This window comes from Primulina eburnea, chromosome 13 (genome assembly GCF_022965805.1).
Source record: "Primulina eburnea isolate SZY01 chromosome 13, ASM2296580v1, whole genome shotgun sequence".
Classification (NCBI taxonomy): Eukaryota; Viridiplantae; Streptophyta; class Magnoliopsida; order Lamiales; family Gesneriaceae; genus Primulina; species Primulina eburnea.
In genome coordinates, this window is record NC_133113.1 from 29,472,222 (window position 1) to 29,498,029 (window position 25,808).

At 34.1% G+C, this 25,808-nt stretch overlaps 3 protein-coding genes across 6 annotated transcripts; 1 reads left to right on the forward strand and 2 right to left on the reverse strand.

Moving 5' to 3' along the window:
* The first annotated feature begins 5,900 nt into the window (after positions 1-5,900).
* Positions 5,901-10,466, forward strand: LOC140809856 (KH domain-containing protein At2g38610-like). 2 transcript variants are annotated; one of them, XM_073167613.1, is made up of 7 exons: positions 5,901-6,146; positions 6,253-6,341; positions 7,376-7,542; positions 8,686-8,805; positions 8,900-9,016; positions 9,209-9,352; positions 9,968-10,466. In XM_073167613.1, the coding sequence occupies exons 1-7, from the start codon at positions 6,058-6,060 to the stop codon at positions 10,109-10,111; spliced, it is 870 nt and encodes a 289-aa protein (XP_073023714.1). In that variant the 5' UTR covers positions 5,901-6,057; the 3' UTR covers positions 10,112-10,466. The 2 variants fall into 2 exon arrangements, with proteins under 2 accessions (XP_073023714.1, XP_073023715.1); XM_073167614.1 differs by having other exon boundaries at positions 5,903-6,146; positions 8,689-8,805.
* Positions 10,467-11,892: 1,426 nt separating this feature from the next.
* Positions 11,893-14,210, reverse strand: LOC140809923 (large ribosomal subunit protein uL16). The gene is made up of 4 exons (XM_073167703.1): positions 14,066-14,210; positions 12,538-13,039; positions 12,301-12,382; positions 11,893-12,152 (listed from the first exon to the last, which is right to left on the reverse strand). Exons 1-4 carry the CDS (start codon positions 14,073-14,075, stop codon positions 12,078-12,080), a joined length of 669 nt encoding a protein of 222 aa, XP_073023804.1. The 5' UTR covers positions 14,076-14,210; the 3' UTR covers positions 11,893-12,077.
* A 2,379-nt stretch (positions 14,211-16,589) lies between these two features.
* On the reverse strand, positions 16,590-24,647 carry LOC140808952 (probable LRR receptor-like serine/threonine-protein kinase At1g06840). Of its 3 annotated transcripts, none has more exons than XM_073166346.1 (21): positions 24,507-24,647; positions 23,947-24,101; positions 23,309-23,456; positions 23,135-23,206; positions 22,943-23,014; positions 22,530-22,673; positions 22,304-22,375; positions 22,152-22,223; positions 21,401-21,475; positions 21,027-21,095; positions 20,578-20,646; positions 20,428-20,499; positions 20,186-20,272; positions 20,020-20,088; positions 19,393-19,895; positions 19,000-19,155; positions 18,563-18,846; positions 18,170-18,221; positions 17,821-18,071; positions 17,570-17,704; positions 16,590-17,199 (listed from the first exon to the last, which is right to left on the reverse strand). In XM_073166346.1, the coding sequence occupies exons 2-21, from the start codon at positions 24,056-24,058 to the stop codon at positions 16,855-16,857; spliced, it is 2,859 nt and encodes a 952-aa protein (XP_073022447.1). In that variant the 5' UTR covers positions 24,059-24,101; positions 24,507-24,647; the 3' UTR covers positions 16,590-16,854. The 3 variants fall into 3 exon arrangements, with proteins under 3 accessions (XP_073022447.1, XP_073022446.1, XP_073022448.1); XM_073166345.1 differs by having other exon boundaries at positions 24,367-24,595; XM_073166347.1 differs by lacking the exons at positions 23,947-24,101; positions 24,507-24,647 and having other exon boundaries at positions 23,135-23,180.
* Between the last annotated feature and the right edge of the window lie 1,161 nt (positions 24,648-25,808).

Consider the following 25,808-nt stretch of genomic DNA (forward strand, 5'->3'; position numbering starts at 1 on the left):
ATATTTTAGCTCACAAATTTTTAGTCCAGGATCGAAACTTTTTCTGGCTACGTCCCTGTGTACAATTATAGGCATTTAATTAAGTAGATCCAATCAAATACTATTTCCTATTACAATCAGAAACATACATGAAAATGACAAACTAAGGATTTCATTCAAAATATCATGATTGCCCGTTGAGCATGTTTAATGGATCACAACCGGTCCGTCAAGCCCGAAACCATGACCGATATGGATAAATCGGACTTGAAACCACCTCCATCCATTATTTAATTGATTGAACATACATTTTGGGTCCAGTTTGATAAGTGTGATTAAGTTTGGATTGTTAGATAATCTTATGTTTGATTCTATTTATAAATTTGAGATTGAGTAATTGTAGGACAATTTCTACTGTTTACCTTGGCAAATGTATCCATGCTTTCAGGGTGGATTAGTTTTATCCGAGTGGACTGAAAAAAGAAATGACCATAATAGCCCTTACCGTGAATAAAAAAATTGCAAGTGGGTGAGTCTATTTCTTCTAAAGAAAATCGCTTAGCGACGGTTTGTAAAAATCCTTCGCAAATAGCAACGATTGTTTTATAAACCGTCGCTAAATGTCAAATTAGCGACGGTTTCTCAAAAAGATCGACGGTTTAAAAATAGCGGCGACGGTTTCTCAAACCAAGATCGGCGACGGTTTCGCAAGATCGGCGACGGTTTCATGCACTAATAAACCGTCGCTAAATGTCAAATTAGCGACGGTTTCACAAGATCGGCGACGGTTTCTCAAAAACCGCCGCTATTAGCGACGGGTTTTCAGAAGCCGTCGCTAATTTTCCGGACAGGTAGAATGACGGTTCCCGACCGGCCGCTTGCCGCCGTCGCCACTATCGTCGTCGCGAAGGAGATGGGCAATTTCGTCTCTTCATCAAAAAATTCAAAATTATCCTACACTTAAAAATCGTATCAAACTTAATATTATTTTACACCATATATTACAATCCTACCACAATCATTTTCTTTATCATTTACAGTACTAATCATTAATTTATCCTATCCTTCCAACCAAACGTAGCCTTTGAAAAAACATTTAGTCAAGTTATATAAACTTGACTCTGATATTATACTATTATTCGGTAAAGAACCAACTCAGTAAACAAATTAATCATTCAAGTAGTTAATTTTTCACAATTACAAAAAAAAAAAAAATCTAAAAAAACTATAGTTAAATTTGTTACAAAATATTGTCAACCTTTTAAATAACAGAATAAAAAAGCTTTGTTGAATTTACCAGTACCATTCAACCTAATTTTCACAATATTATAGGCACACTTAATAAATATCGATTTGACACGTATAAGGAATATAAAGAAACAATCAAATCACATCTATCAAATATTTCTTGCTGAATTAGTTCGACAACTGATATTTGGATTAATTTGAAATATGAATGTTATCTTGTCATTGCATATCATCGAACGGATGAAATTTGAAATATCAAAAAAATATTTTTAGCTCTAGACCATTTAGAATGTTCATACAACACATACAATATATCAAATATCTTTTAAATGTTATTACTATAATTCATTTACCCATACGATATGTTTCGAATGTCTTGGTTAATGTTAAGAGTATGTCTCTTGTGAGACAGTCTGACAAATCTTTATCTGTGAGATGAGTCAACCGTACGGATATTCACAATAAAAGTAATACTTTTTCATTGACGACTCAAATAAGATATCCGTCTCACAAAATACGATCCGTGAGACCGTTTCACATAATTTTTTTGCCTTATGTTAATTATTGGTGGCTACATAACCAATTCCAAAGAATCAAATACATATTACAAAATAACCCTTAATTGTTGTAATTGTCGAGAAATATGTGGTCCATTATTATTATTTGTGTTGGATGATGTTACACCGGAAGTCTCAAATCAGGCCCAATAAAATTAATATTGGGTTGTCGATTGGATCACAAGGGGCCCAAAAGCTATTTTTAGTTTTCGTTTGTCCATAAAGATATAAAACCTTTTAAACTTTGGACTGGTTGGACGTATAATCAATATACTTTCAAAAATGACAAATATAAATTATTTTGTTTTTGAATATAATAAAGAACTTAATTTTTTTTTAAAAAAAAAACAAAGTAAAACCTAAGATGTTGAATTCGTATTTTGTAGTATGTATATGTAAATTGAAATTATGTGTAAGAATGACAGATGGATATTGAATTAATATTTATTTAATTTGAACAGCTAATATCATATATTTGTACATATGAATTAAATACAACATCGAACTCCATTATGATACAGATGATCTGATAAATATATAGAGAGTAGGACTCTTGTGAGACGGTTTCACGAGTCTTTATCTATGAGACAGGTTAATCCTACCGATATTCACAATAAAAAGTAATACCCTTAGCATAAAAAGTAATATTTTTTCATTGATTACTCAAATAAGATACTACTTTCACAAAATGCGACTCGTAAGACGTCTTATATAAGTTTTTGCCATACATAGAGTACCATTTTGCGATTGTTCGAAGAAAGAAAATAGCTCGTCTTTTCTTTATTCATCTAAAATCATTGGTTTTCGTGAATGTTTGACCATTAATTGTTAATATAACGAAGAATATCACAAAAAATGTTAATGCAGCGACCAGAGCGTGTATTCTACATTAAAATTGGTACAAATGCATAACAAATATATTCATATGTTTGTATATATTTGTGTGTGTGTTACATAAAGATGCTTTTTGTACATGTAACATGGTTTGATAGTGTTTGATTGTATGAGCTTTGGAATATGGTTTGCTAAGATTTATGTGACATTTAATAATTGGGAGTTTTTATTGCGATCCACATATTCTTGTCTCTGCCCTCAACGTGCCCTGCCCATCTACTTTTCAAGCACAACTCACTCGCACAGGGAATCCTATGCTGCATATTTTTCTCCTGCTTGAACAATCCCATGCCCCCCTTTCTTCTTGTGAAGCCGTCGAGTCGATTTTCAATATTCGACATGCGATAAAATTTCATATCTTCCGCGACAACGTGACACCAGATCTTAAATATCGAAGCGAAAAAATCGCGATAAAAGCCGAAATATCTAATTTTATTTATACAATGTGTGCAGGCACCCAACCTCTCTGTGTTTGTTCAAGAGTTGGTGTATACAAAATGTTGCAAATAGCAGTTTGGCTGGTCAATGGATTTTCAATTTCAGATTTAAATAAATGACCAGAGTTTGTTGTAATTGAACTGTTTGGTAATTATTAGTATATGTTGGTGTGAGTTTACATTTATTTTAATAGTAGGTCTCTTGTGATAGGATATTTATTCGTGAGGTTGCTCAGTCATGCTCATATTTAAAATAAAAAAATAATATTTTTTTATAGTGACTCAAATAGAATATATGTCTCACAAAATTAATCCGTGATATCATCTCACTTGAGTTTTTGTGGTATTTTTTACATACTAGGAGTCTTGAATTAAAGTTTCACTAGATTTGAACATACTGTTTCTAATATTTAAACTAATTTTTTGAAGAAAAAATAATCGTGATTAACATGGGTCCATGCATGGAAATATTTAAAAAACCGGGCAGGATAATAAAAAATAAAAGAAATCGGGTGGGATATTAAAAAAAAGACAAAAACTTGTGTGAGACGGTCTCACGAGTCGTATTTTGTGAGACATATATCTTATTTGGATCATACATGAAAAATTATTTTTTTTATGCTAAGAGTATTACTTTTTATTGTGAATATCGATAGAGTTGACATGTCTTACAGATAAAGACTCGCGAAACCGTTTCACAAGAAATCTAATCTTTAAAAAAATTAAAATTAAAAGAAATGGGATGGGATATTCCATATTCGTGGTCCTCCGTGGAATAATCAAACATTGCCACATTCAAAATGATTTTTTGGATTTTTATTTGAAAATTGGTATGTGGACTTTTAACTATTTCTACGAGTAATTATATTACTGGTGAATAATTTAATATATTTTTTAAAATTATCAAAATCTTTGTTCTATTTGCACATCAAGTTGCTCATAAATTATCGGTGGACACCTTTTTCTCATATAAATGCACGAACATAATAACTCATGTGACAAAGTGTCGTAGATCGATTTATGAGACAAATATTTTATTTGAATTATTCATTAAAAAACATTATTTTTTAGGTCAAAATCATTATTTTTTATTAAAAATATGAGTAAATTTGACTCGTGTCACGAATCGAGAATATCTCGCAAAAGACTTACTCAACGTCGAATGCTGTTATTTAATTTGTACTTAAATTTTCAGTACTCAAGCTTCGTAAAATTATTCAAATTGCTATTTATTTGTTGATTTTTCAATTCATTTATTTCTATTAAATACCAAATACTTGAGCTTACGAATTCAGAAGTATCGTTTATGTCAAATTGGGAGAATCATATCTATTGCACTTTTAAAATATCGAAAATGCATAAAACTCCAAAGTAAATATTTTTTCACCTTATATTTTAAAAGTCCCTGCATAGGCTTTTACGTCTGATTTATATAAAAATAAGATTTTAAAAAATCAATAATTCCATATAAGAGAGTTTTTTTATTTTTTCTAAAAATAAAAATTCATACGGGCTAGCTAGCTAAACGATATAAATTTAAAGTTATTTGTTGATATTAACTTCAGCCATTTATGACTTGGTCAAATATGCCAATTTATTGTACCGATATTAAATTTTCTCCATTAAAACTTGAATTTCTGTACATTTTTTAATAATTATTTGCAAGTATTAATTGTTTCATAAAGAATAAAATGTAAAATACACGTAAATGCAATCAACAGGGTAAATAGTTGAATAATAATAATAATAAAAACAGGGCCCCTTCAAGAAAATTGGGACATTGAATTTAACCCCTCCAATTATCTACCATTTAAACTTAGATTAAAAATAATAATAATATATTATTATTATGATAAAAAATATTTGTATCAACTTATATAATGATAATATAGTAAATACCTTGTGTGATAGATATGTAGATGAGTCAATCTGATCCATACATAAAAAAAAATATTTTGACATAAAAACTAATATTTTTCGTGAGTTGGGTCAAGTCCGATATCATTCTCATAAAATTAACATGCGTGACGTCTCACACGAATTTTTATGATATTTTTTGGACCTTAATTTGTTGTAAGTTATACATTTCCGACATGTTCTTAATTTGTGTATGACCTACATTAAAATATGTCATACTGTTTTATATACAGACTAGAACTCAAGATTCATGAAATGTGTATATCATTCATTTTTCTACGAAAGATTTATATTTGAATATTGTTGTGCTATATTTAAAATAGACCAATACTTTCCACCTTGACTGTGTGATTGGTCATCCCATCATATGGTATCATAATACAAATATATATGATTTTTTTTTTATAATTCTTAAACTATGGGTTGGGGAGGACTCGAACCCGAGCCACTATATAGGGGGGAGACGGTGACAGATATATGATGATGTTCTTGTGTTGATTATATTACACACAATGAGTTTCTGCACCATATGTCATATATATTGTTAGACACAATGTTTGGTAAATACCATATTTGTGGACTTGTGTAGAGATATGGCGTATTATGCAAGAAGAATACATAAATATGCACATCTTTGTGTGTGTGTGTGTGTGTGTGTGTAACTTAGTGATGTACAAGGTTTAAATCAAGATCATAGTCAGGGCTTAAACCTAAGGAATCTTCCAGCAGATGATGATGCCGCCACATCTTCTTCAGCTGTAAAAGTAAAAGACTGGAGTAGTTGCAGATAATGTATTTACAGTGTCCAAAAATAAACAAAAGCCAGCCAGACGTGTACATACGAGTACCCCACACCTATTTAAGCCTCCAACTCACAATTTCTCAAAAACTAGAAAAAATAGCCACTCAATTTGCTGTATTTCCCCCTAGGGTTTTGGTTTTTCCAGTTCAAAACTTCACTCATTTCCATTCACAACACACCACTTCTTGCCTCTCCCTCTACCAGTTCATTTTTCTTTACAGTCATGTCCAGTTTGTACCATCAAAACTTGAACTTTTCACCTGCTAGAAGAATCCCTTCTCCACTTCTAAGGACCAATTCTGATGTTGACAAGTATTTCTTATTTTCTTCCCTATTTATGCTCAAAGATTCTCGAATCTTGATTCTTGATGGGAATTTATTAATCTTTTGTTTTGCTTTTGTTGTCGATTGACTGCAGCCAATATTTGACAGAGCTGCTTGCAGAAAGGCAGAAGCTTGGACCTTTTATGCAAGTAGTTCCAATCTGTAGTCGACTCCTGGATCAAGGTTTTGCCTCTTGATCGATTATTGGATCTGGTTTTTTAGTTTTAGGAATTTCATTTTGGCTAATTATTAAGATTTCTCGTGTTTTAATGTGTATGCATGATCATACTGGGGTCCCCTGTTTTCAATTTTTGGAACTGGATCGTGGCATTGACTGTGATTAATCATGGGCTATTAATTTCTTCTACGCCTGCTGAAGTTTGTTTTGTGATGAATTTTTCCTAATGATGTTTCAAGATACATTTATATCTTAAATGGCTGGCCAAAACAATTCATTAATTTGCTTAGCTGTTTAAAATCTTACACCTTACTGTTACTAGCATGGAAAGGGTTGGTGGCGGTGGTAGCTGGCGTTTTGGTGTTGGGATTTGGGATTTGTTTTCATTTGCTACGTGTGATCGAAATTCGAGGAAAGCATTTATTGAAAGATGCACTTCACAGAATAAAGTGATACGTGTTACGAATGCACACTCTTCACGCGATAGAGCAATGCATGAGCTATTCTATCGTTTTGTGAGAATGGTAGGTCGAGTGACACATAGTTGATGGCCTGAAGTTGTAGGAAATGGAGGTGGCATGTTTCATGAGGTATCATGTTTTTTTTTCTCTCTCCCCACTGAGAATGATAGGTGTGGTATTCAGAACCTTGGGGTGAGCTTACGGGTGTGAATGAGTCGAGCTCAAAACGAGCTTGTAAAGAGTGTGGTTGAGATTTATGATTTGATGGTTAGGGTTCTATTTCGAATTTCACGATGGTCTGACACATATGGAGATCAAACATTCAGTACAAGAAGTTCCTGTATTGTGTAGAGCCGAGTAAGTCTCAAAGTGTAGACCTTAATATTGTCTGATACTCCTCATTGCTTAAATATATGATGTCCTTATTGGTGGGTTCATTCCTCATTCAGATAGAGATCTTTACTTGATTGCCAATGAGATTTTTGCTTCGAGTTTAAGATTGCTGAAATGTTGAGAATTCTTTAGTTTAATTCTCATGTATGGGATGTATTATATTTAAATTATCATTTTGATGACAGAAATTTTAAAAGTCTCTGGAAGATTCTCCATCCAAGGGTTTAGTGACTATGACAATCTACAGCGCGGTAGTCCAAGTCAGGTAACCTCTTTGGATTTGATGCCGGATATTGGAGGAAAAGGTATTGGTAGCTGGAATGGAAATGGCTGGAGCGGCATTCAACATGAGGTGAGCTAAGATTTTCCTCGTACAGAAATTAAATACTTGCATTTTTTCCTCGTACGGAAAATTACTTGCATTTTTTCCTCGTATGGAAAATTACTTTTCATCATTACGAAATATTTGGCTCTTCCCACTAATTCTGTGGGTAGCTCCTTATTTCATTTGGTGTTACTTTTATATGATTTGAAGAAGTTGTAAAGTTTTCACATTAGTTCTGGAGCTTATGTCACATTATAGACAACAATAGAGATGGTGTGCCGTTGGATCATTATCGTTGGTGCATGTATCTTTGAACTTCGAAAGATCAAAATTCTGACAGCAGACAAGCGCAGTTAAAACTTAAAACTGTTTATTGCTTCTACCTTAATCAGTAACATAATGCTGACAGAATGATCACCATTTCTGGCAAAATATATACTATCAAAGAAGTAGGGTGTATAGATGCTTAGAGTTTATCATCTTGATGACATGTTATTCAGTTGTCTCACAAATACTTGGCACTCATTTGTGCGTCCACAGATTCAACATTATTGTAAATTGTTTTATGTAAACAAACTAATTGACAAACTAGAATTTAATTGTAGAAGTCTTACAATTGTAAAAGTATAACCTCCTAGAGTCTCTTGCTTAATCCTAAACATTATCGTTTTATTAGTCACCTTGTACACATTCCACGATCACCTATTTAATATTTCCGTAAACAAATTACCGAAGGGAATTTAATTTATAAACTAAAATATGATGCTGGGATTTTGGCAATACAAAGTTGGCATACATTGATGGTTACTCTAAGGTTTCTTTCTTGCTTAATCTATGTCATAGTTGGTTTTCCAATATGTATAAGCTCTATGAAGTATAAATGATGTTTACTTGATCTGTTTCAAGTGGAATCTTGAATCTGATTTGCCAGAAGCTGACATATTAACCGATTTTTTCTTTCATTATATCGCCCTGTGCGTGCTTTAGGAAGCAAAGTTACCTAGTGAAGAAGAATACTAGCTCATCTACGCAGCAATTTAAACCCATGCTCGTACTTAATAAAATTTTCTTAACTTTTATTCTTTATTGATCAAACTTCCAAATTTATCAAAATGTATGTCTCTTCATGGTAGATGATACTTATATACTGTCATTGTGTTCATTGTGCAGCAGAGATTAAGTAGACCACAGGGTATGACCATAGACTGGCAATCGGCACCTGGAAGTCCGAGTTCTTTCACCGTGAAGAGGGTATTACGCTTGGACATACCAGTCGAAAGATATCCAAATGTAAGCTAAGAAGATCCCCTGCTAAAACTTAAGTTTCACTTTCTTGAACCTATTGCTAAGAACTAAGGATTGTAATATTCTCCTTGGACAACAGTTCAACTTTGTTGGAAGGCTTTTAGGTCCTCGAGGCAATTCTCTTAAACGTGTAGAAGCTTCTACTGGTTGCCGCGTATTTATCAGGGGAAAGGGTTCGATAAAGGATCCTGACAAGGTAAATACTTTCATTGTTTATGTTCAGATAGAAACTGTTTGGTATTTTTGTCAATCTGTCTGGGGTAAAGGAAAAAAAATCATGGCATTTGTATCTCATATAATTTTATTTCCACATATGGTCCCGTTCATCATCAGTTTGTTTGTGATATTTTTTATGGTCATTAATTCATTATTTATGCTTTAACTGAAGGAGGAGAGTCTGAGGGGGAGGCCGGGCTATGAACACTTGAACGATCCATTGCATATTTTAATTGAGGCAGAATTGCCTGCCAATATTGTCGATATACGGTTGAAACAAGCAAAGGAGATTATCGAAGAGCTGCTCAAACCTGTGGTATGTCCAATATTCATTCATTTATAATCATTGTTCGAGGATTAAATGATCTGCGATATCATAAGTTTCTAGATATGTGAAACCCATAGTCTCTCTAGGCTGCCCACCGAAATTGGTCTGTCATGTGACTCATGTCTCAGGACTTGGAAATTCTACATCTGAACTTTCAAGGAAATTGAATACCATGACATACATCATCTTCGTTTGGTTGAATGGCATTTAATGACTAGGAATACTTAATATATATATTCTATGATTTTTTTTCTTCATTTGGAATGTAATACAAGAACGTTCCTTCTTGAGTTCTCGGCTCATGTTTCTCATATCAATTACGGTTGTAACTCCATGTTATGTTACTGCACACAAGGCGTAGTGATCACTGTAAGCTATTTGTGCTTTCCTCATACTCTTTTACGTTTTTAATCACTAGTATTTTATGGAAGTATATTAGTTGGAACCTCGACAAAAATAATTAATGTGTTTTGTCACGTCCATGCCTTGTTTTCAAGTTAGAACTTAAACTTCTCTGTATAACATTCGAAAATCTTTAGAATATTTAGGAAAGCTATTTAGTGTTTTGGTTGATAGAACTATCGTCCTTCGGATTGAAAACAGGACGAGTCTCAGGATATGTACAAGAGACAACAGCTTAGAGAACTTGCCATGCTGAACAACATCAGAGAAGAGAGCCCCCAACCAAGGGGGAGTGTATCTCCCTTCAATTCTGGTGGACTGAAGCGTCCCAAAACTGGCTGGTAATAACATCATGCTATAGTTTTCTTCAGAAGCCGGCGATCTCCTAATGCATTTTACAGTGATGCATGCCTTTGGCCATTGAACGGAGCTCAACGACCAGGCAACGGACTTCAGACGCAAGAATCACATGAGAATATAGAAACCATGGTTAGAAGTAACAACGCCTTTCTCTGTGGCTGTTTATTGTTGTTAAAAGTAGACTAGTAGGATGGTTATTGGATTTATTTGTTGTTGATCTGTTATTTTTCCATGTTTTTTTGCCAAACCGATGGTGGTGATGTTTGTTAGCAAGCATAATTCTGTATTTTATGTTACATATATATAGCATTTTGCCTATAAGATTGAATTTTCGATTGCATCTTCAAACTCTCCATTTTGTCTTCTCATTTTCACCATGTTTCCTTATCGATACCGCGTTTCATGGTTCCACCAGAGGGATTCGGGGTCATGGTTCCACAGAGAGGGATTGGGGGTCGTGATGCAGACCGATAGTCTTCATGTTTCTATATTCTTTCCCTGCACAGTTCATTATTAAGTTGGCATACGACAGAAGCTTGGAGGTTGGAATCTAGTCTCAAGCTTCAGTTTTTGAGATGCTTTTTTGTGTAACAAGGATAATATACTTAACCATTTGGATCTCTTATTGATCTCAAGATATCATGACAAGTTTCCTAGGACATACAATAAGTCGGCGCTTATTAATCATTCTGTCTGTCTGTCTGTCTTCCTCCATATGACACCGACGGTTGCAGCCGACAGTTTACATTTTTACCACGATTAAATGACGTATGATTATTGATTACTCGTTTGAAAACAAGTTTTCATCCTATTTAAATGAATTAAGAGTTGAAAATTTATATAATAGACTGTTTAATTCAAAGACCATGCATCGTAATATTAAAATTTATCACTTAAGATTTTTTATTGATTACAAAATTTAGAAAATCCGTAGCATCAATTTCTCACATTCCTCCAACGATGCAACATTGGTGGAAAAATGAGAACCATTAGCTCATTACATATTTATGTAATTATCTGCTTGAAAAAAAACAAAAGAATAATGGGTTTAGCCACGCGTCCTAACACAATCAAAAAAACATTATTATCACTAGTACATCGATCCACATGTTACATGTTTATATAATATTTTTCATAATCTTTTATGTTCGTATTTTATTTTCAATTTCGCAAACAAACTACATTTCCTTATATGTTTACTTGTTTGTTATAACTTGAAAAAATATCTTTTTAAATTGAGAAATTTTTAAATGTATTGATGTGACTAAGGCTTCAAATTTTGGGGGTATGAAAAAATTTTGGGGGAAGATCTCATTCGTGAGATTGACATGATTTGAATTATTACACGTGATACTGAAAAAAAATAAGTACAAAAAAAATAAAAAAATTAACGTCTCTTCGATTTTTTATAACCTGTCGAACTATTCTAATATAGAAAAGATATATAAAAACGTACTTACAAATTCAGCGGCCCAATACGATTAATACAATCCTAAGAATTTAATACGCTTTGAATATCCTCCAATGCATCAGAAATAACTCAATCAATTAATTTGTATAATAGATCCAAATTCGATCACACCCAACGGAATAAGAAAGTTTAAGTTATCTCGCACGCGCGTGTCACCTTTGAAAAAACAAGTTTGTCACACAAAACACATAAATACATCATTTGGCCTAAATTGCATGTGCGACGTTGCTGAAGTTCGGAAGAACACATCAAAGCAAACACCTTTAAATTGGAAAAATTTGAGAAGGAACCAAAGTAAACAGGTCAAAAGTTGCCATTAAAACGCTAAATGCGCAAATAAAACAAATGGATCAATATGGAAACAACCATCATCCTGTCAAATTTATAATTTGGTTCTACAGAGAACATAGGGGACGACAAACAAGAAACAATGTTCAAAAACCTTCTGCTTAATGTAGCTGCAATGTCACACATCCTTCATCACGCAGTTAAATCCTCAGACAAGAAAGCTCTTCCTGGTTTACGGTTTGCCAATGGCCCGTGACATCCCAGAAGCTGCAAAATATGAAATTTCTAATACATCACACAAATGCTCCGAGTACAAATACCAACCAGCATATACCACCAAGAAATTATAATAAAATAACTAAAAGAAATTGTAAATATAGAAATTATGCCAGTCATCTCAATGCCATCACCATACTTTTGCATTGACACCATCTGGTAAAATCTTATTCTCCGATTTCCATTTGATATAATCAGTGCGGCTGAATTTAGTGAACCCCCTGCAATTCAAGGTGGAAAATATAAAGTATAAACTGCAAACATTTATAATGACAATTAAAAAATAACATCCTTCAATGAGGGATCCGTCAATAGGAAAACTCCAGTGGATCCAGTAATCCAAATAAGACCAATATGAACCAACAAATTAGCTTACCACTTCCTGCTGACAATAATCTTTTGCCGGCCAGGGAACTTGAACTTAGCACGACGCAAAGCCTCCTGAGCATGGGGACTGTTACCGTCTTTGCAACGGACAGACAAAAGAACTTGACCAATTGCCACACGAGCACATACACCCTGAGGCTTGCCAAAAGCACCCCTCATACCAGTTTGAAGCCTATCAGCTCCAGCACACGATAACATTTTGTTGATGCGCAACACATGGAATGGATGCACCCTGACTCTCAAATGGAAAGCATCTTTTCCTGCAAACTTGGTCATATACTTGTTGCACGCAATGCGAGCAGCCTCAAGTGCCTCACTTGACACATTCTCTTTTTCCCAGCTAACCAAGTGCACACAGAATGGGAATTCATCCACTCCCTTTTTCTTCATGCCCACATCATATATCCTGATCTTGGGATCTGGTACACCACGGCAGTACCGTGATTTTGGATATGGCTTGTTCTTGATTTGGCGGTAGCACCTTGCAGGCCCTACATGCAAGCAAGATTCAAACCATCAGAAACTCAGAGTTGCAACAACAGCAAGCATGGTTACACTCATGGCCAAGGTTCTAAAATTCGCTAAGCGCTCGTCAGGTGCTAGACCAGCACCCAGAGCCTAGGCCGCCTAGATAGGATAAAAAAAAGGAAATATGTTATTCATGATAACAAAAATAGGAAATGTGTCAAGATACAAAAATGTTTTAGAATATTTAGCTATTGCGGCATTGGCCCATTTATTTTAAATGGGCTTGTCTATTAAATGGCCCGTAGCTAAAAAAATTGATAGGCTTTCTTTTTCGATGCCCTAGTCGATACTGCCATCCCCATTCATTCACTTCTTTTATTTAGAAAGCCTCCTCACAGCAAATGAAAAATACAGCCGGAGACCGAGCAGGAACCCTAACCACGCATCATTCTTCCCATGAGTTGTAGTTTCAGAAGTCGGAGTCCAGGTACAGTCATTCTCCCCAGTTTACTTCCCTAGACGACGCATCATTCTTCCCATGAGTTGTAGTTTCAGAAGTCGGAGTCCAGTTACAATATCTAAATTCTTCTTTCCGTAACCATAACCAACACTCATCCAACCAGGTTTTTAACTAAAAGAACTTAAAAAAGTAAAAAACAATCGATCATGCTTAGCCCGTAGATAAACCCGGCTCCTCCGGTGAACCAATAAAAAACTCCCCAAAATGTTAAATTGAAGGAAAAAACATCCAGATACCTAGAAAGGAACGGCACCATCTAAATCCTTATTATCCCAAACAATAATTAAATAAAAAAGAGAAACAAGCCAAAGGTTAAAAAAGAGACATGATAAAAATCAGATCCCATTAAAGTCCCCCCATTTTTCAATATTACCAAAACAACAATCTCCATAATAAAACCATGTTCTAACAAATATAAAAAAAAAACAGAAAGATAACAATAGATCCAGACATCAGAAACTAATAATCATGCTATCAACCAAACATCATAAAATGCTTAATGAACACAAATCTATTGAAAGAAACTTACTTCGTCCCATGGCGAGGTCCTGGTCGTTGAGAGAAGACAGAGTTGAACGGAAACCCTAAACCGGATGTTATGGCTAATGCTATATATATTGTAGCAAACAAGGGAAAATTTTAGGGCTCTGTCATACGTATGGGCTCGCGTCATATCAACTAGGATTGGCGGGCCTGCCCAATAAATGGGCTGTCCAGAAGCTTCTTATTATGGGCTTCAAATGGGTCATATTTTTTTAGTATTTTAATTATTTTTTAAAATGATAAATTTTATAGAGAAATATCGCTATACAATTTTTATTTTTAATTTTTTCCCAAAATTATGGTGTTAAAATAAAATAACGGTTCGATTTCATTTACCACGTTGAACTATGACAATATCCTTTAAACTCCTCAAAGTATTTACCATTTCATTTTTCTCTTTTTAACTTCATACTATGCTTACTCAATCCTTTTTATACTCAATTTTGCATCTTTGTTGCCATATATTTATTTAGCAGGGGTATTCTGATTTTATTTTAAACCGAAAAATTTGTAATTCCAGATGGAGAAAACCAAATTTCGAACGGAACCGATCTGAACATAATATCAAATTTTTAATTCGGATATAAATTTTAAAGCCGTAATTTATTATTCGATTTTGTTTATATATGTAAAAAGAACAATCCGAAAAAAGTAAAATATAATTAGATGAATAAATTTTTTATGTTTATTTAGATTATATATTTTAAGAAATGATATTTAATAAAATAATAATATGTTTGCTAATTTTTAGTTAACGGTTAATTATTTAATTTATTTAGATCTTATATTTAACTGTTTTAAAGAAAAATTAACAAAAATAAAATATATTATATTTTAAAATATATTTAATTGCTAATTTAAATAATGATTAAAATCGAATCGAATAAACCAAAATAATCGAACCGTTTTGATAGAAAATCGAACCGAATTGATATAATATTTTTTACTTTGAGTTTTCATTGTTGACAAAAAATATCGAAATATTTCAGATTCACTCTTTAATTGTATTTCAAATTTTCAGACCGCTAGATCATTTCACATTATTCAGTCAAAATATCAGAAGTTCAAGCCGTTTTCACAAAGAAAGTCAAGCCGCATATTATTTGAAATCTATCTGCAAGATATCATTCGTCAAACTGACCGGATCAAAGTTATTTTTGTAGTACACGTGTTCAGACTATTGAAACTCTAATCGTATTGCAACCGGTCAGGCTTGAGTATTTCAAAAAAAATAATGCAAGTCAAGACATCAAAATTTTCATATTTTGAATTATTACATAGTGCTTCTTATTTTGTCCATGGTCTGTCAGCTTTTTGAATAGTAAGGAGCCTGCAGTCGCAAAAACACGAGAAATATTAAATGAATATTTAATGATATGTGCGACGACTTTAAGCGACGTGTTCGTTTTATCATGTAACAGTACCAGTGATTGTGAAAAGGCATGACCGTTGGAGCTTTTCAACTATATATATATATATATATATATATATATATGTGTGTGTGTGTGTGTGCGTGTGTGTGTGTGTGTGTGTGTGTGTGTGTGTGTGTGTGTGTGCAGATTTCAAAGAGAAGAAGATAGATTGAAACCATTTGAATTGTTTGATTATTTTCTAAAAGCATGAAATATTTCCAATAAATCTGAGGACGCTCAGACTTTCAATTTTAAGATGCTCACTTAGCAAACGTTTATCAGAATATATCAGATCTCCAAGGATCACTATGTGCTACATTATCAACTTAAGTCGTCAAGCTGAACGTTGGGTTATTTGTATTGTTTTCTGACGAACCGAGGGTTCGTAAAGATCCATATCTTGTAAAGTGATATCTAATTGTTTCAGCTTACATAGTAATGAGTCCTAGCTGAATTAAATTGTTACATGATGTTGTAAAATCAAAGTCTTTTAGTGGAATTTTTCCTAAATAGAAGAAATGATGACCTAGGAATGTTATCTTCAAATATCCATAAAAATATATGTCTCATTTATTGTACTCCTTATATTTTTGCATATTATTTTCAAGTCGTTACTTGTTAACTATCAATTGTATTATATAATTCTACCACTAGTTAAGATAGTCCGTTTCTGCAATTATTCACTTTTCAGTGGTCCAACAAAACTATCAGTTCGAGAATATTTCTTAATAGCCTCAAAACTATTAATAATGACTCAAAGTTCAGATAATTAAATAAATTTTATTCACCTCTTCTAAACTCTATTTCGATCGTAACATGAATAGAAGGAAAGATCACATATTTTTAAAACCGAAAAAACTAAAATAAATTTAATAAACTAAACCCTAACACTCCAACATATATTATTAATTATATCACTATTTGTTATCGAGTAGTACTTTTTATTATGATTAGATACCTGTAACCTGCCATTTGCAACTGAATGATAAAATCATTTATTTGAATTAAAATTATTATGAAACAAAATTTAAATTTGTTAAGTTTAGAAATTTTGACATTTGTTATTGAAATGCAGCACATAAAACTGTAGATATTGGAGAATGAAATCGCATTTCTGAATTCAACTTATTCCGAGTTCGAACATGATGACCGTGTAAAATGCTTGAGAAACACAAAACTGAGTACATAAATCAATATCATCTCCTAGCTTCAGAACAATCTAAAACAGCTAAGCTACAGATCGATTATGTACAAATGCAACACCAATTTTTTGATGGTATTGATCTACATGAAGCTATATGATCGGACTGTGTACGTTACTCTGTAAAAATCCATCCTTGGAGAAGGCATGGAAACATAGTCGTTACCTCGGTACAACGGTGGGAAAGACGCCACTGACAAGCTCGTTACCTGAGATATCTTGTGAAAAGTAAGGAACTCTTGAGGAAGAAGCCGAAGATGGCGGAGTCACAAACTTTCCGGGATCAGAGACTAAAGATTCTGTTATCTTGGGGTCAGATTCGGGTATCATATACCATATGTTCTCAAGTTCTCTGACCACTTTTGCCATTGAGGGCCGGTCATCAGGGTCATCTCGGCAACAATTCAGGGCCAGATTTAAGAACTTCTCCACGCACTCAGAAGGATAAGATCCCATGTGTTCATCAATGACAGAGAATATGATGCCTGAACTATATGCAACATTGACCTGATGCAGACGAGCATACGCTTAGCGTGTGTGCATACAATTGGGATTCTTGTTGTACATAATTTTGGCTGTTGAAAATTTTGAAAAGTGGAAACGATGCTGTGTTGAAGATAACTTAAGTTCTATCATGGCTGAAAATTATAATTTCACAAAGGCGGAAAAATTCATCATGAAAGTGAGACAAACAATCCATTGTTTGTTAGTTTTGTAAGAGAAGGAGGTTCAGGCAACCACTTGTGTAAGAAAATAGTGGATGAATAGCAAATCAGTGAGATGTCGCAGTCGCAATTATGCTGGAGAACACTTAAGCAACATAAATGATGCTCTTCATTACATGCCTTGAACTGTACTCTGCGAAATGGTATCTTACCTCCCTGACGATGTTTTTGCCATGAAATATTGGATGCATCCCAGTTAAGAGCTCAAAAAAGACAACCCCGAGGCTATAAACATCGCTTTTGTCAGTCAATTTTTGAGTAAGAAAATATTCTGGATCAAGGTATCCCTGCAGTAATCAGGCCACGACGAAACATATATGAGGAACATGATCGAATAATACATATACATGTGTGTGAGAGCGTGTGTTTATATATTCTCGCTAGCTCTTTTAATTGTTCTTACAGGAGTCCCTTTGACTACTGTAGATACATGAGCAGGCACGGCTCCTTCAAGCTCTGGTACTGGAGCTAGCCGCGATAATCCAAAATCAGCAACCTTGGCAATTAACTTAGAGTCTAATAATATGTTGCTCGACTTGATATCCCGATGAAATATCGGAGGGTTGGCTTCTGCATGAAGGTAAAGGATGCCTCTGGCCGAAGCTAACGCGATTCTTACTCTCGTAGCAAAATTCAGAGGCACTTTAAACTTACCTGTCATATCAAGGCACCATATAACGTTTTTGCAAAATGAACCATAGATTATTGCTGACCAACACAAAAGTAGCAATAACTCTACTTTCATAAATTACCAGATAGGTGGTCCCTCAAGGTGCCATTAATCATGAACTCATAAACCAGCATCTGCACCATGAAATGCACCACAAATATGAGAATTCCACTCATATAGAAAGATTTAGCAGCTTGTTATATCAATCAAAAGAACTAGGAGAATCACAAAGCTCGGGGAACATAAATAAAGATCTCAAATCCTGCTGTTTACATGTTCGGATTCTAAGTTTAAAATGATATGCCAGCTAATTGGCAAATTGAACCTTAAGAAATCAACTTATGGCTGGAGAAGCCTTCCCCATTTAAATTATATTTTGCCATAAAAAATCCAAATTTTCATAGGACATTCGAACAGGCACTGGACTTTCACCCATTAGCTGGGTTTGGTATGTACGAAAACGTGAAGTTGGTACCTGTTCACCTTCTTCATCGCAATATCCAACCAATGATACCAGGTTCCTATGATGCAACCTGGACAACAGGTCTATTTCCGTCAGAAACTCCTTTTCACCCTGTAGCGATCCCTGCTGGGCACGCTTTATTGCCACAACTGTTTTATCAGCAAGAACACCTCTATAAACTTTTCCATAACCTCCCTCTCCGACCTGGCTCGAGCTATTAAAATTATTTGTTGCCAGTGCCATTTCCGCATAAGTGAAATCTTTCACGCCATCAATTTTTTTGTAGATCCTAGATACTGAAATGTTTGCAATGATTGATTAGTCTGATTGAAGTTGTCAAATAATATTAGCAATTAATCAAGCACAAGAACTTCTCTACTGGACTTCAACAGAGGGTACTACTGCACCCGTTATCACAGCCAAAAAGGTAGAAAAGAGGGAACACTCACGTAAGCGTCTCTTTGAAGATATGTGATTTCTCCTTAAGTACAGCTTTACGAGAAGGAGTGCCACAAGTGCTGTTAGAGTAACTGTTCCAGCTATTGTCCCTAATATAATGCCTACTAATGCACCATGGCTAACACCAGATGATGATCGGGGCATCTCTGAGAAAGAAAACCAAAAAAGGAATAAGAAGCCACTCTCAAAAATTACGAAAGCGAAGATGACTGTTCTTAATTATATTAAAATTATGACTGCTTTATTAACTTCATAAAAACAATGTTGTAGTGCTTCAGAGACAATCAAACCATATCTCAAACTAGAGGCCAATTTGTTTGACTTTATGCCTTTGTATAATTCAAATGTCTATAAACATATCCTAGCTGGAAAAACAGACGTACCATTTGCATAAAGTTCAGAAAGAGTGAAATTGAGAAGCTCAAAAGGACCAAACACTTCACTATCAGGAATCCTCCATCCACTAAACAATCCACGAATACGTAGAATTTCGGTCCAGTTAAATAACCTAACACTATTGTTGATATATGACGGAAAAATCTTTAGGGACATTTTGAGACGAGGACCCTTTTGCCATGCAACGGAATCAACATCAAGCTGATCCAGATCCAACCTAAGCCCGGAACTTAGGTAGACCTCAAATGCTTTGGCATATGGAAGAAAATCTGAGAACCCAGGACTCTTCAAGCGATATCCAACATAAAGTGGAGCAGCACAAAAGCAACGTCCACTAGGAGATACGGGGGCATAATCATATGGAGGTGGGCATGTTAGAGGATCACAACTTTTGACATTTACAAAGCCTGAGGTATTGCTGAAATCTACTTCACGACCACCACAAAATTGAATCAGGTTGCTATTTGAGCATGCAGGATTTCCTTGAAGCCTGAATAGTAATGCAGTATAAATGGAAAAGGTACCTTAATAGTTCTAAACTTGTATTTATTCAATAAAAACATTAGTTAAGAAGGTAAATAATGCAACATTTGAAAGCTATACAAACGACAAACCCAATGGAAACATTTTGAGGGACGAAAAGAGTGCCCGAAATATTTGAAAACTTGTTGGACGTAAAATCCCTGCAATGCCAGCAAGTACACATTAATATACTAAAATTAAGAATACCATTCAGTCTAATGATAATAGAGAGATCATCATATAAAGGAGAGGCCTTACAGAAGAAGCCTCTCAGTCTCGTTTAAAATTCGATTTTGCCAGATGGTTGATGGTACAGAACCACTCAGGGAATTATTTGCAAGTGACCTGCAGCCAAAAAGTCAAATTATTTTAGGATGTAAAACATGAATGATAACTCTAAGATACATAGGGGACTTTAAAAATAACTAGACTAGAAAACAAGAGAATAAACTCCATCAAGTAAAGAACATGAAATTGATGGAAAGTCGATGAAGCCTCACAATTTCTGTAGAAGAGGCAGCCTTGAAAAGCTGTCAGGAATGGTTCCATTCAGCTTATTGTTTGAGAGATCACTGCAGAGTAGAAAAAAAGGTCCAACAGCAAAGGTACTTGTGTGTTATTAAAAAACAAAAAATGTGAACGACGCTTACATGGTTGTGATATTTTCAGATATAGCACCTGGTGGTATGGAACCATTAAGCTGGTTCCAGCTCAAATCTCTGCAATTCAGCACCCCGCCCAATTAGAGAAAGAGATGAATATTCATTTAATTTTCCAGCCATAATTCTAGGCACTGTTCCATGCTCGCTCTCAACTCCATAAGCCACACAGGGTATCGATGTTTAAATAGGCTTAGGACAAAATTATTTATGATACTTAAACGAGTCGATTTTTTCTTACAGGTGAATCATTCATATATTTGCGGATTAGCCAACAAATGGATATTTAAAAACCACACTAGCACCTTCTGCAGAATCCTACCTGTAGCAATATGAGAGCCACTTGCAACAGGACTCCAAAACTCAATAACATGTCAAAACCACGAGATAAAAGTAGCCAAGTCCAGAGTAGGAATCAAGTCTAATGAGTATCTACTTACATGTAAGCAATCTTAGGCATATTGCTCCAATCAGGAATAGGTCCTTTCAAACTGCAGTTCCTTAGACTCCTGATATATCCAACAAAACCAAATTTTATCAACTTTACCTTGCACTAGTTCTCAATACACCGATCCTCGTCAGAAACATCAAATCTTTTGAAAAGGAAGACAAAGCAATTAAATTTTAAGCACCGACCAAGTCTGCATATTGGAAATTGTGGATATTGGACTCTGCTGGAGAAGTTGAATTGAGATGCTTCATTTTTAGAATTACAGAAAAATGTACACTTAATGGGAAGATCATGTACCATGCACAACTGCGATAAAAATCTGTGTAGCACAGGAAAAGTTTAATAATATAATCATTCACTTACAACTTCAATAGACTAGACATGTTGCCGTATGTAGCAGGTATTGTACTTCCTTCAAAATTATTATTATCGAGCTGACTGAAAAACAAAAGAAAGAAAAAATAAGGTGGACGGAAGTAAACATAGAAATAGAAAATGATGCACCTCAGTGCATATACTCTAATTTTTTTTTCATAAAATAAAGATTCAGAAATAGAGTCAACTTCTTTTCTTTAACCACTGAAATATTAAAATGCGAAGGAATTAAAAACAAAAGGGAGTTGAGGAAGGCATTCTCTATGTCCTTCAACGATACTCAATTAGGAAACAAACAATAGTTGATAACCATACAGGTTTATTACTGATAATATAAACAATATACACCGTGCATCATCAGTTTCACACATGCGATAATGTGTGCGCATCATTTGCTGTGTGGCGTAGAGAAACAACATAGAACAAGACTGTACTTTATATAGCAAAGAAAAGTTTTGCGGAAAGAATCAGTACCAGTTCTTTCAAACTTGTCTGAATGTAAAAATGATTTCACTTGCATTCCTGTTAAAATATCTGGATGAGGCCATTATGTTAATGGAACGATTACATTAAGTTATTCGCCTTGATTTGAAAATCGGTGAGGCATAGTTAAAAGGCATCCCCAAGTTATTCTAGTAAAGCCACACAGTTCTAGACATAATGACAAGTGACAGCTGGATCAAAAAATTTGTTGCAATTTTGCATGAGGATTAACATTTCACGAGGAAAAGATGCATACAATATTTTCAGACTTGGTGTTTCAGACAATTGCGGAGGAAGATATCCTGATAAGTTGTTATTATCGAGCAACCTGTAGAAAAATTCATGCACATGTGTAAATGATCTTCAAAATGCCACAAAATTGATCTAATAAACAGATCTTCCACTCACAAGTGAACAAGAATCGGAAGTCGATACAAATCTGGGGGAATTTGTCCGCTGAGAGAATTATTATTCATATGGCTGCTCAGAATGCAGAGTAAGAATTACATGAAGTAAAAACATAGCCAAAACACCTATCACTTTCAATTGCTCGAAAAGGTTTAATAGTCTGAGAAGATAAACAAACTTTCACGATGATGCATCTATTAGAGTTAAAAAAGAAACAAATCCTTACAAGTGTTTTGCTTTGCTCAACTTAGCAAACGAAAGTGGTATCTCTCCCGATATGTGATTTTGGTCAATTTGTATCCTATCTAAATTTGAAAGGTTACCAAGCTCCTCTGGTAAGGAACCTGTAAGTTGATTTCCATTCAGAAGCCTGCAAAAAATGATGTGGAAACACCAGTGAAGGCATGAACTTTGATCCGCACATCTTATAAAGGAGCACGGTTTTAAAAATACCAAGGAACAACTTTAATTATTTGAATTTTGTTGTGCTTTTTTATATGAGTTTGACATTCTATTTATTTACGGCACATCATAAACTTAAACAGACTCATCTACATGTCCCTCTATCAAACCATGGACAAAGAAGAACAAGAGCATCTGGGAAAAAGAAACTTTGAAAAAAGAACAATTACAACTTACAAAAGTTGTAATGTTGATATGTTGCCTATCTCCTTTGGTATGGATCCAGTTAAGTTGTTCCACATAAAATCTCTGTAATAGAAATAACATTAAGTTCCTACAAGTTTGGCGAACCATGAGGTAATGCCAACTTTAGTGATCCAAATTTCTAATGTGCTGTAAAATGTAATGGGATAAGAATATTTTACTCACAGTATCGTCAAATTAGATAAAAGCCCAAGTTCTGGTGCTAAACTTCCTGATAGATTCAAATTTAATAAGAACCTGTTCAGGATAACAAAAGCAGGTAACGCATTCTTTGAACTGCAAGGCAACATTTGATGCCATGAATTTGTAATGCAAGGTCTGGAAAATTATTGGACGTACAGTTCTTTGACATGAAGATAAGCATCATCCAGTGGTGTATTATAACAGGTGATCCCAGTCCAATTAGAAGTACATGGATCCCCACTTTTCCAGTCGTCAAGTTTTCCGTGATCAATCAAACTATTCTTGATGGCTCGCAACGCATTCACTACACGAAACATGAAATTATACCATTTCATCAAATATTAAATCCTTTCGTGTTTCGACATTCACTGATGCCTGCTGACTCAAAGTAAGAATCATCCCTAGTTTCAGTACCGAAATTAGAGACAATGATACTATACATAGAAATCACAATCAGGACAATAAAAACCAGCAAAAATGAGATTGACAAATGCCTTTAATACTTGGACTTTAAATGGTTCTACATCAAACTACCACCCATCAATATAAATTACACAGTGTCGATCCCCAAACCAATTTCTCTACATTCGTAAAGCATTTACTACAGTGCGGAGCCAGACTTCGAAACGTGTAAAATTGCAGGCATCTCCGGCTCTTTAACCAAAAAGTTAACATCACGCAAAACCATTACATAAATTGAATAGGATGAAGGTTTCCGTCGCCACCACAGGACGTATAACTAGAATACATCACAAGAATATAACAAGAAGGATTATATCAAACGGAAAAGTTACCTTCTTTTGGATCCGTTAATTGGCTCTGAGCAATAAGAAACAAAGACAGACACAAAGCTACACTCAATCCAATCTTCGCAGAAGTTAACTGGGACATCCCAAGAATTGCCATTTATCCGAGATTATCAATATTTTCTACAACATATATCACCCACCTGAAATAGCAATCAATAAAAGATCAAAGTTTGCACACAAATTAACACAACCCCCAGTAAGGTAATCAAACCCACGCACACTCTATAACCAAAAAGAAGCAGCAGTCAACCTCCAAATCACTACGAAAAAGTCAAACCAGAACAACCCTTCAAAAGAAAACCAAAGGTATCTAATAGAATCCCACGAATTCAAACAATAACCACAAATCAACAAATTGGGCAGTAAAGAAAATATATCAAGTAAAAATTTTTGCGAAATGCTTACACGAGAAGGTGGTTTGTTTGCTGAATGAGCAATATTTTTGGTGGCACCGGAAAAGAAATCGATACAAAGAAAAGCAGTATGAAATAAAGAAATAAACCCAAGTAACTGGTCTGTCATCGGGCGGGTAACAAACAACATACATTGAATATATTTCTGCTGATGATCAATGATGAGAACAGCAGCCATCTCTTTCATTTGTGGAGGCTTCAACTTTCAACTTTGAATACTTCCAAATATATATTTACTATATACTTCAGATATATATGTGTGTGTGTGTGTGTGTGTAAACTGTACATGAATATACAAACGGTAATCAAGCAGATGTTGGTCCTTTTCTAAATACAAGAAATATAATTAACGCAGTAGTGGTCCAGTGGATGCCATCGTTGACTTAAGCTCCGTAATGTACTGACATTTAAGCTTTCTTTACAATAAAAAAGGGGAATATTCTTATTTTCTGATATATAAATTAAATTATTTATTGATCAAATAAATCAATCCTCTTCAAATTACCAGTATAGATACATGGACAATCATCATACATTATATATAGTTCATCTTATTTTCTTTAGAAAATCATAAAACTGCATAAATGTTAGCAATGCATAAAATCTTGAGTAGATATCTTGTGAGATGGTTTCACGAATCTTTATTTGTGAGACGAATAAATCCTACCGATATCCACAATAAAAAATAATATTTTTAGCATAAAAAATAATACTTTTTCATGAATGACCCAAATAAAATATCCGTCTCACAAAATACGACTCGTGAGTCTGTCTCACACAAGTTTTTGTCTAAAATTTTTAGGGGAAATTTTCCATTTTGTTATTTTTATCTATTGCAAGTTTGGTCATTTTAGCACTTTCATGCAAAAACAATACTAAAATCCAAACATATAGATATAAACTAAAATTTAACACTAACATATATGATAAAATTGTTTTTTTACCCAGTTTTTTATGGTAAAATTTTAATGATATGAGTATGTAAATTGATTGAAACAAAAGATAGGATTGGAAACCGCTGTAATTTGGTATTTAATTGTGCGCGACAACTTGTAGTCAGGGTTTCCGTCTCTAATTATTTAGGGCCGGAAAGTTGTTGAATTCAACTTTCATGCATTAAATACACGATTTGATTGATGGGAAAGCAAAAGCGCACACACACACACATATATATATATATATCATTGTTTTATATATTATAATAATATATGAAATTGATATAATCATATGAAAGACAAAGTCACGCTTCCTATGATAATTAATTAATCACAAAAAAAATTATGAGACGATCTCACGAGATAATTTTGTTAGAGAAATCTCTTATTTAAGTCATTTATAAAAAAATAATATTTTTTATATAAAAATATTATTTATTATCATATATATGAACATAATTAACTCGTTTCACCGATGAAAATATTTGATATTGTTATA

Bases quoted from the DNA above. Each gene is read 5' to 3' on its own strand.
- LOC140809856 (XM_073167613.1), top strand. From the start codon at position 6,058: ATGTCCAGTTTGTACCATCAAAACTTGAACTTTTCACCTGCTAGAAGA. The intron at 6,342-7,375 runs GTTTTGCCTCTT...TTTTGATGACAG, and splicing joins TAGTCGACTCCTGGATCAAG to AAATTTTAAAAGTCTCTGGA. The intron at 8,806-8,899 runs GTAAGCTAAGAA...CTTGGACAACAG, and splicing joins CAGTCGAAAGATATCCAAAT to TTCAACTTTGTTGGAAGGCT.
- LOC140809923 (XM_073167703.1), bottom strand. The intron at 12,383-12,537 runs GTAAGCTAATTT...CTTGAATTGCAG, and splicing joins ATTATTGTCAGCAGGAAGTG to GGGGTTCACTAAATTCAGCC. The intron at 12,153-12,300 runs GTATGGTGATGG...CATATTTTGCAG, and splicing joins CAGATGGTGTCAATGCAAAA to CTTCTGGGATGTCACGGGCC.
- LOC140808952 (XM_073166346.1), bottom strand. From the start codon at position 24,058: ATGGCAATTCTTGGGATGTCCCAGTTAACTTCTGCGAAGATTGGATTG. The intron at 21,476-22,151 runs GTATGCATCTTT...TTTGTTTTTCAG, and splicing joins ACACCAAGTCTGAAAATATT to TCAGCTCGATAATAATAATT. The intron at 18,222-18,562 runs GTACCAACTTCA...TTCATGGTGCAG, and splicing joins GCGATGAAGAAGGTGAACAG to ATGCTGGTTTATGAGTTCAT.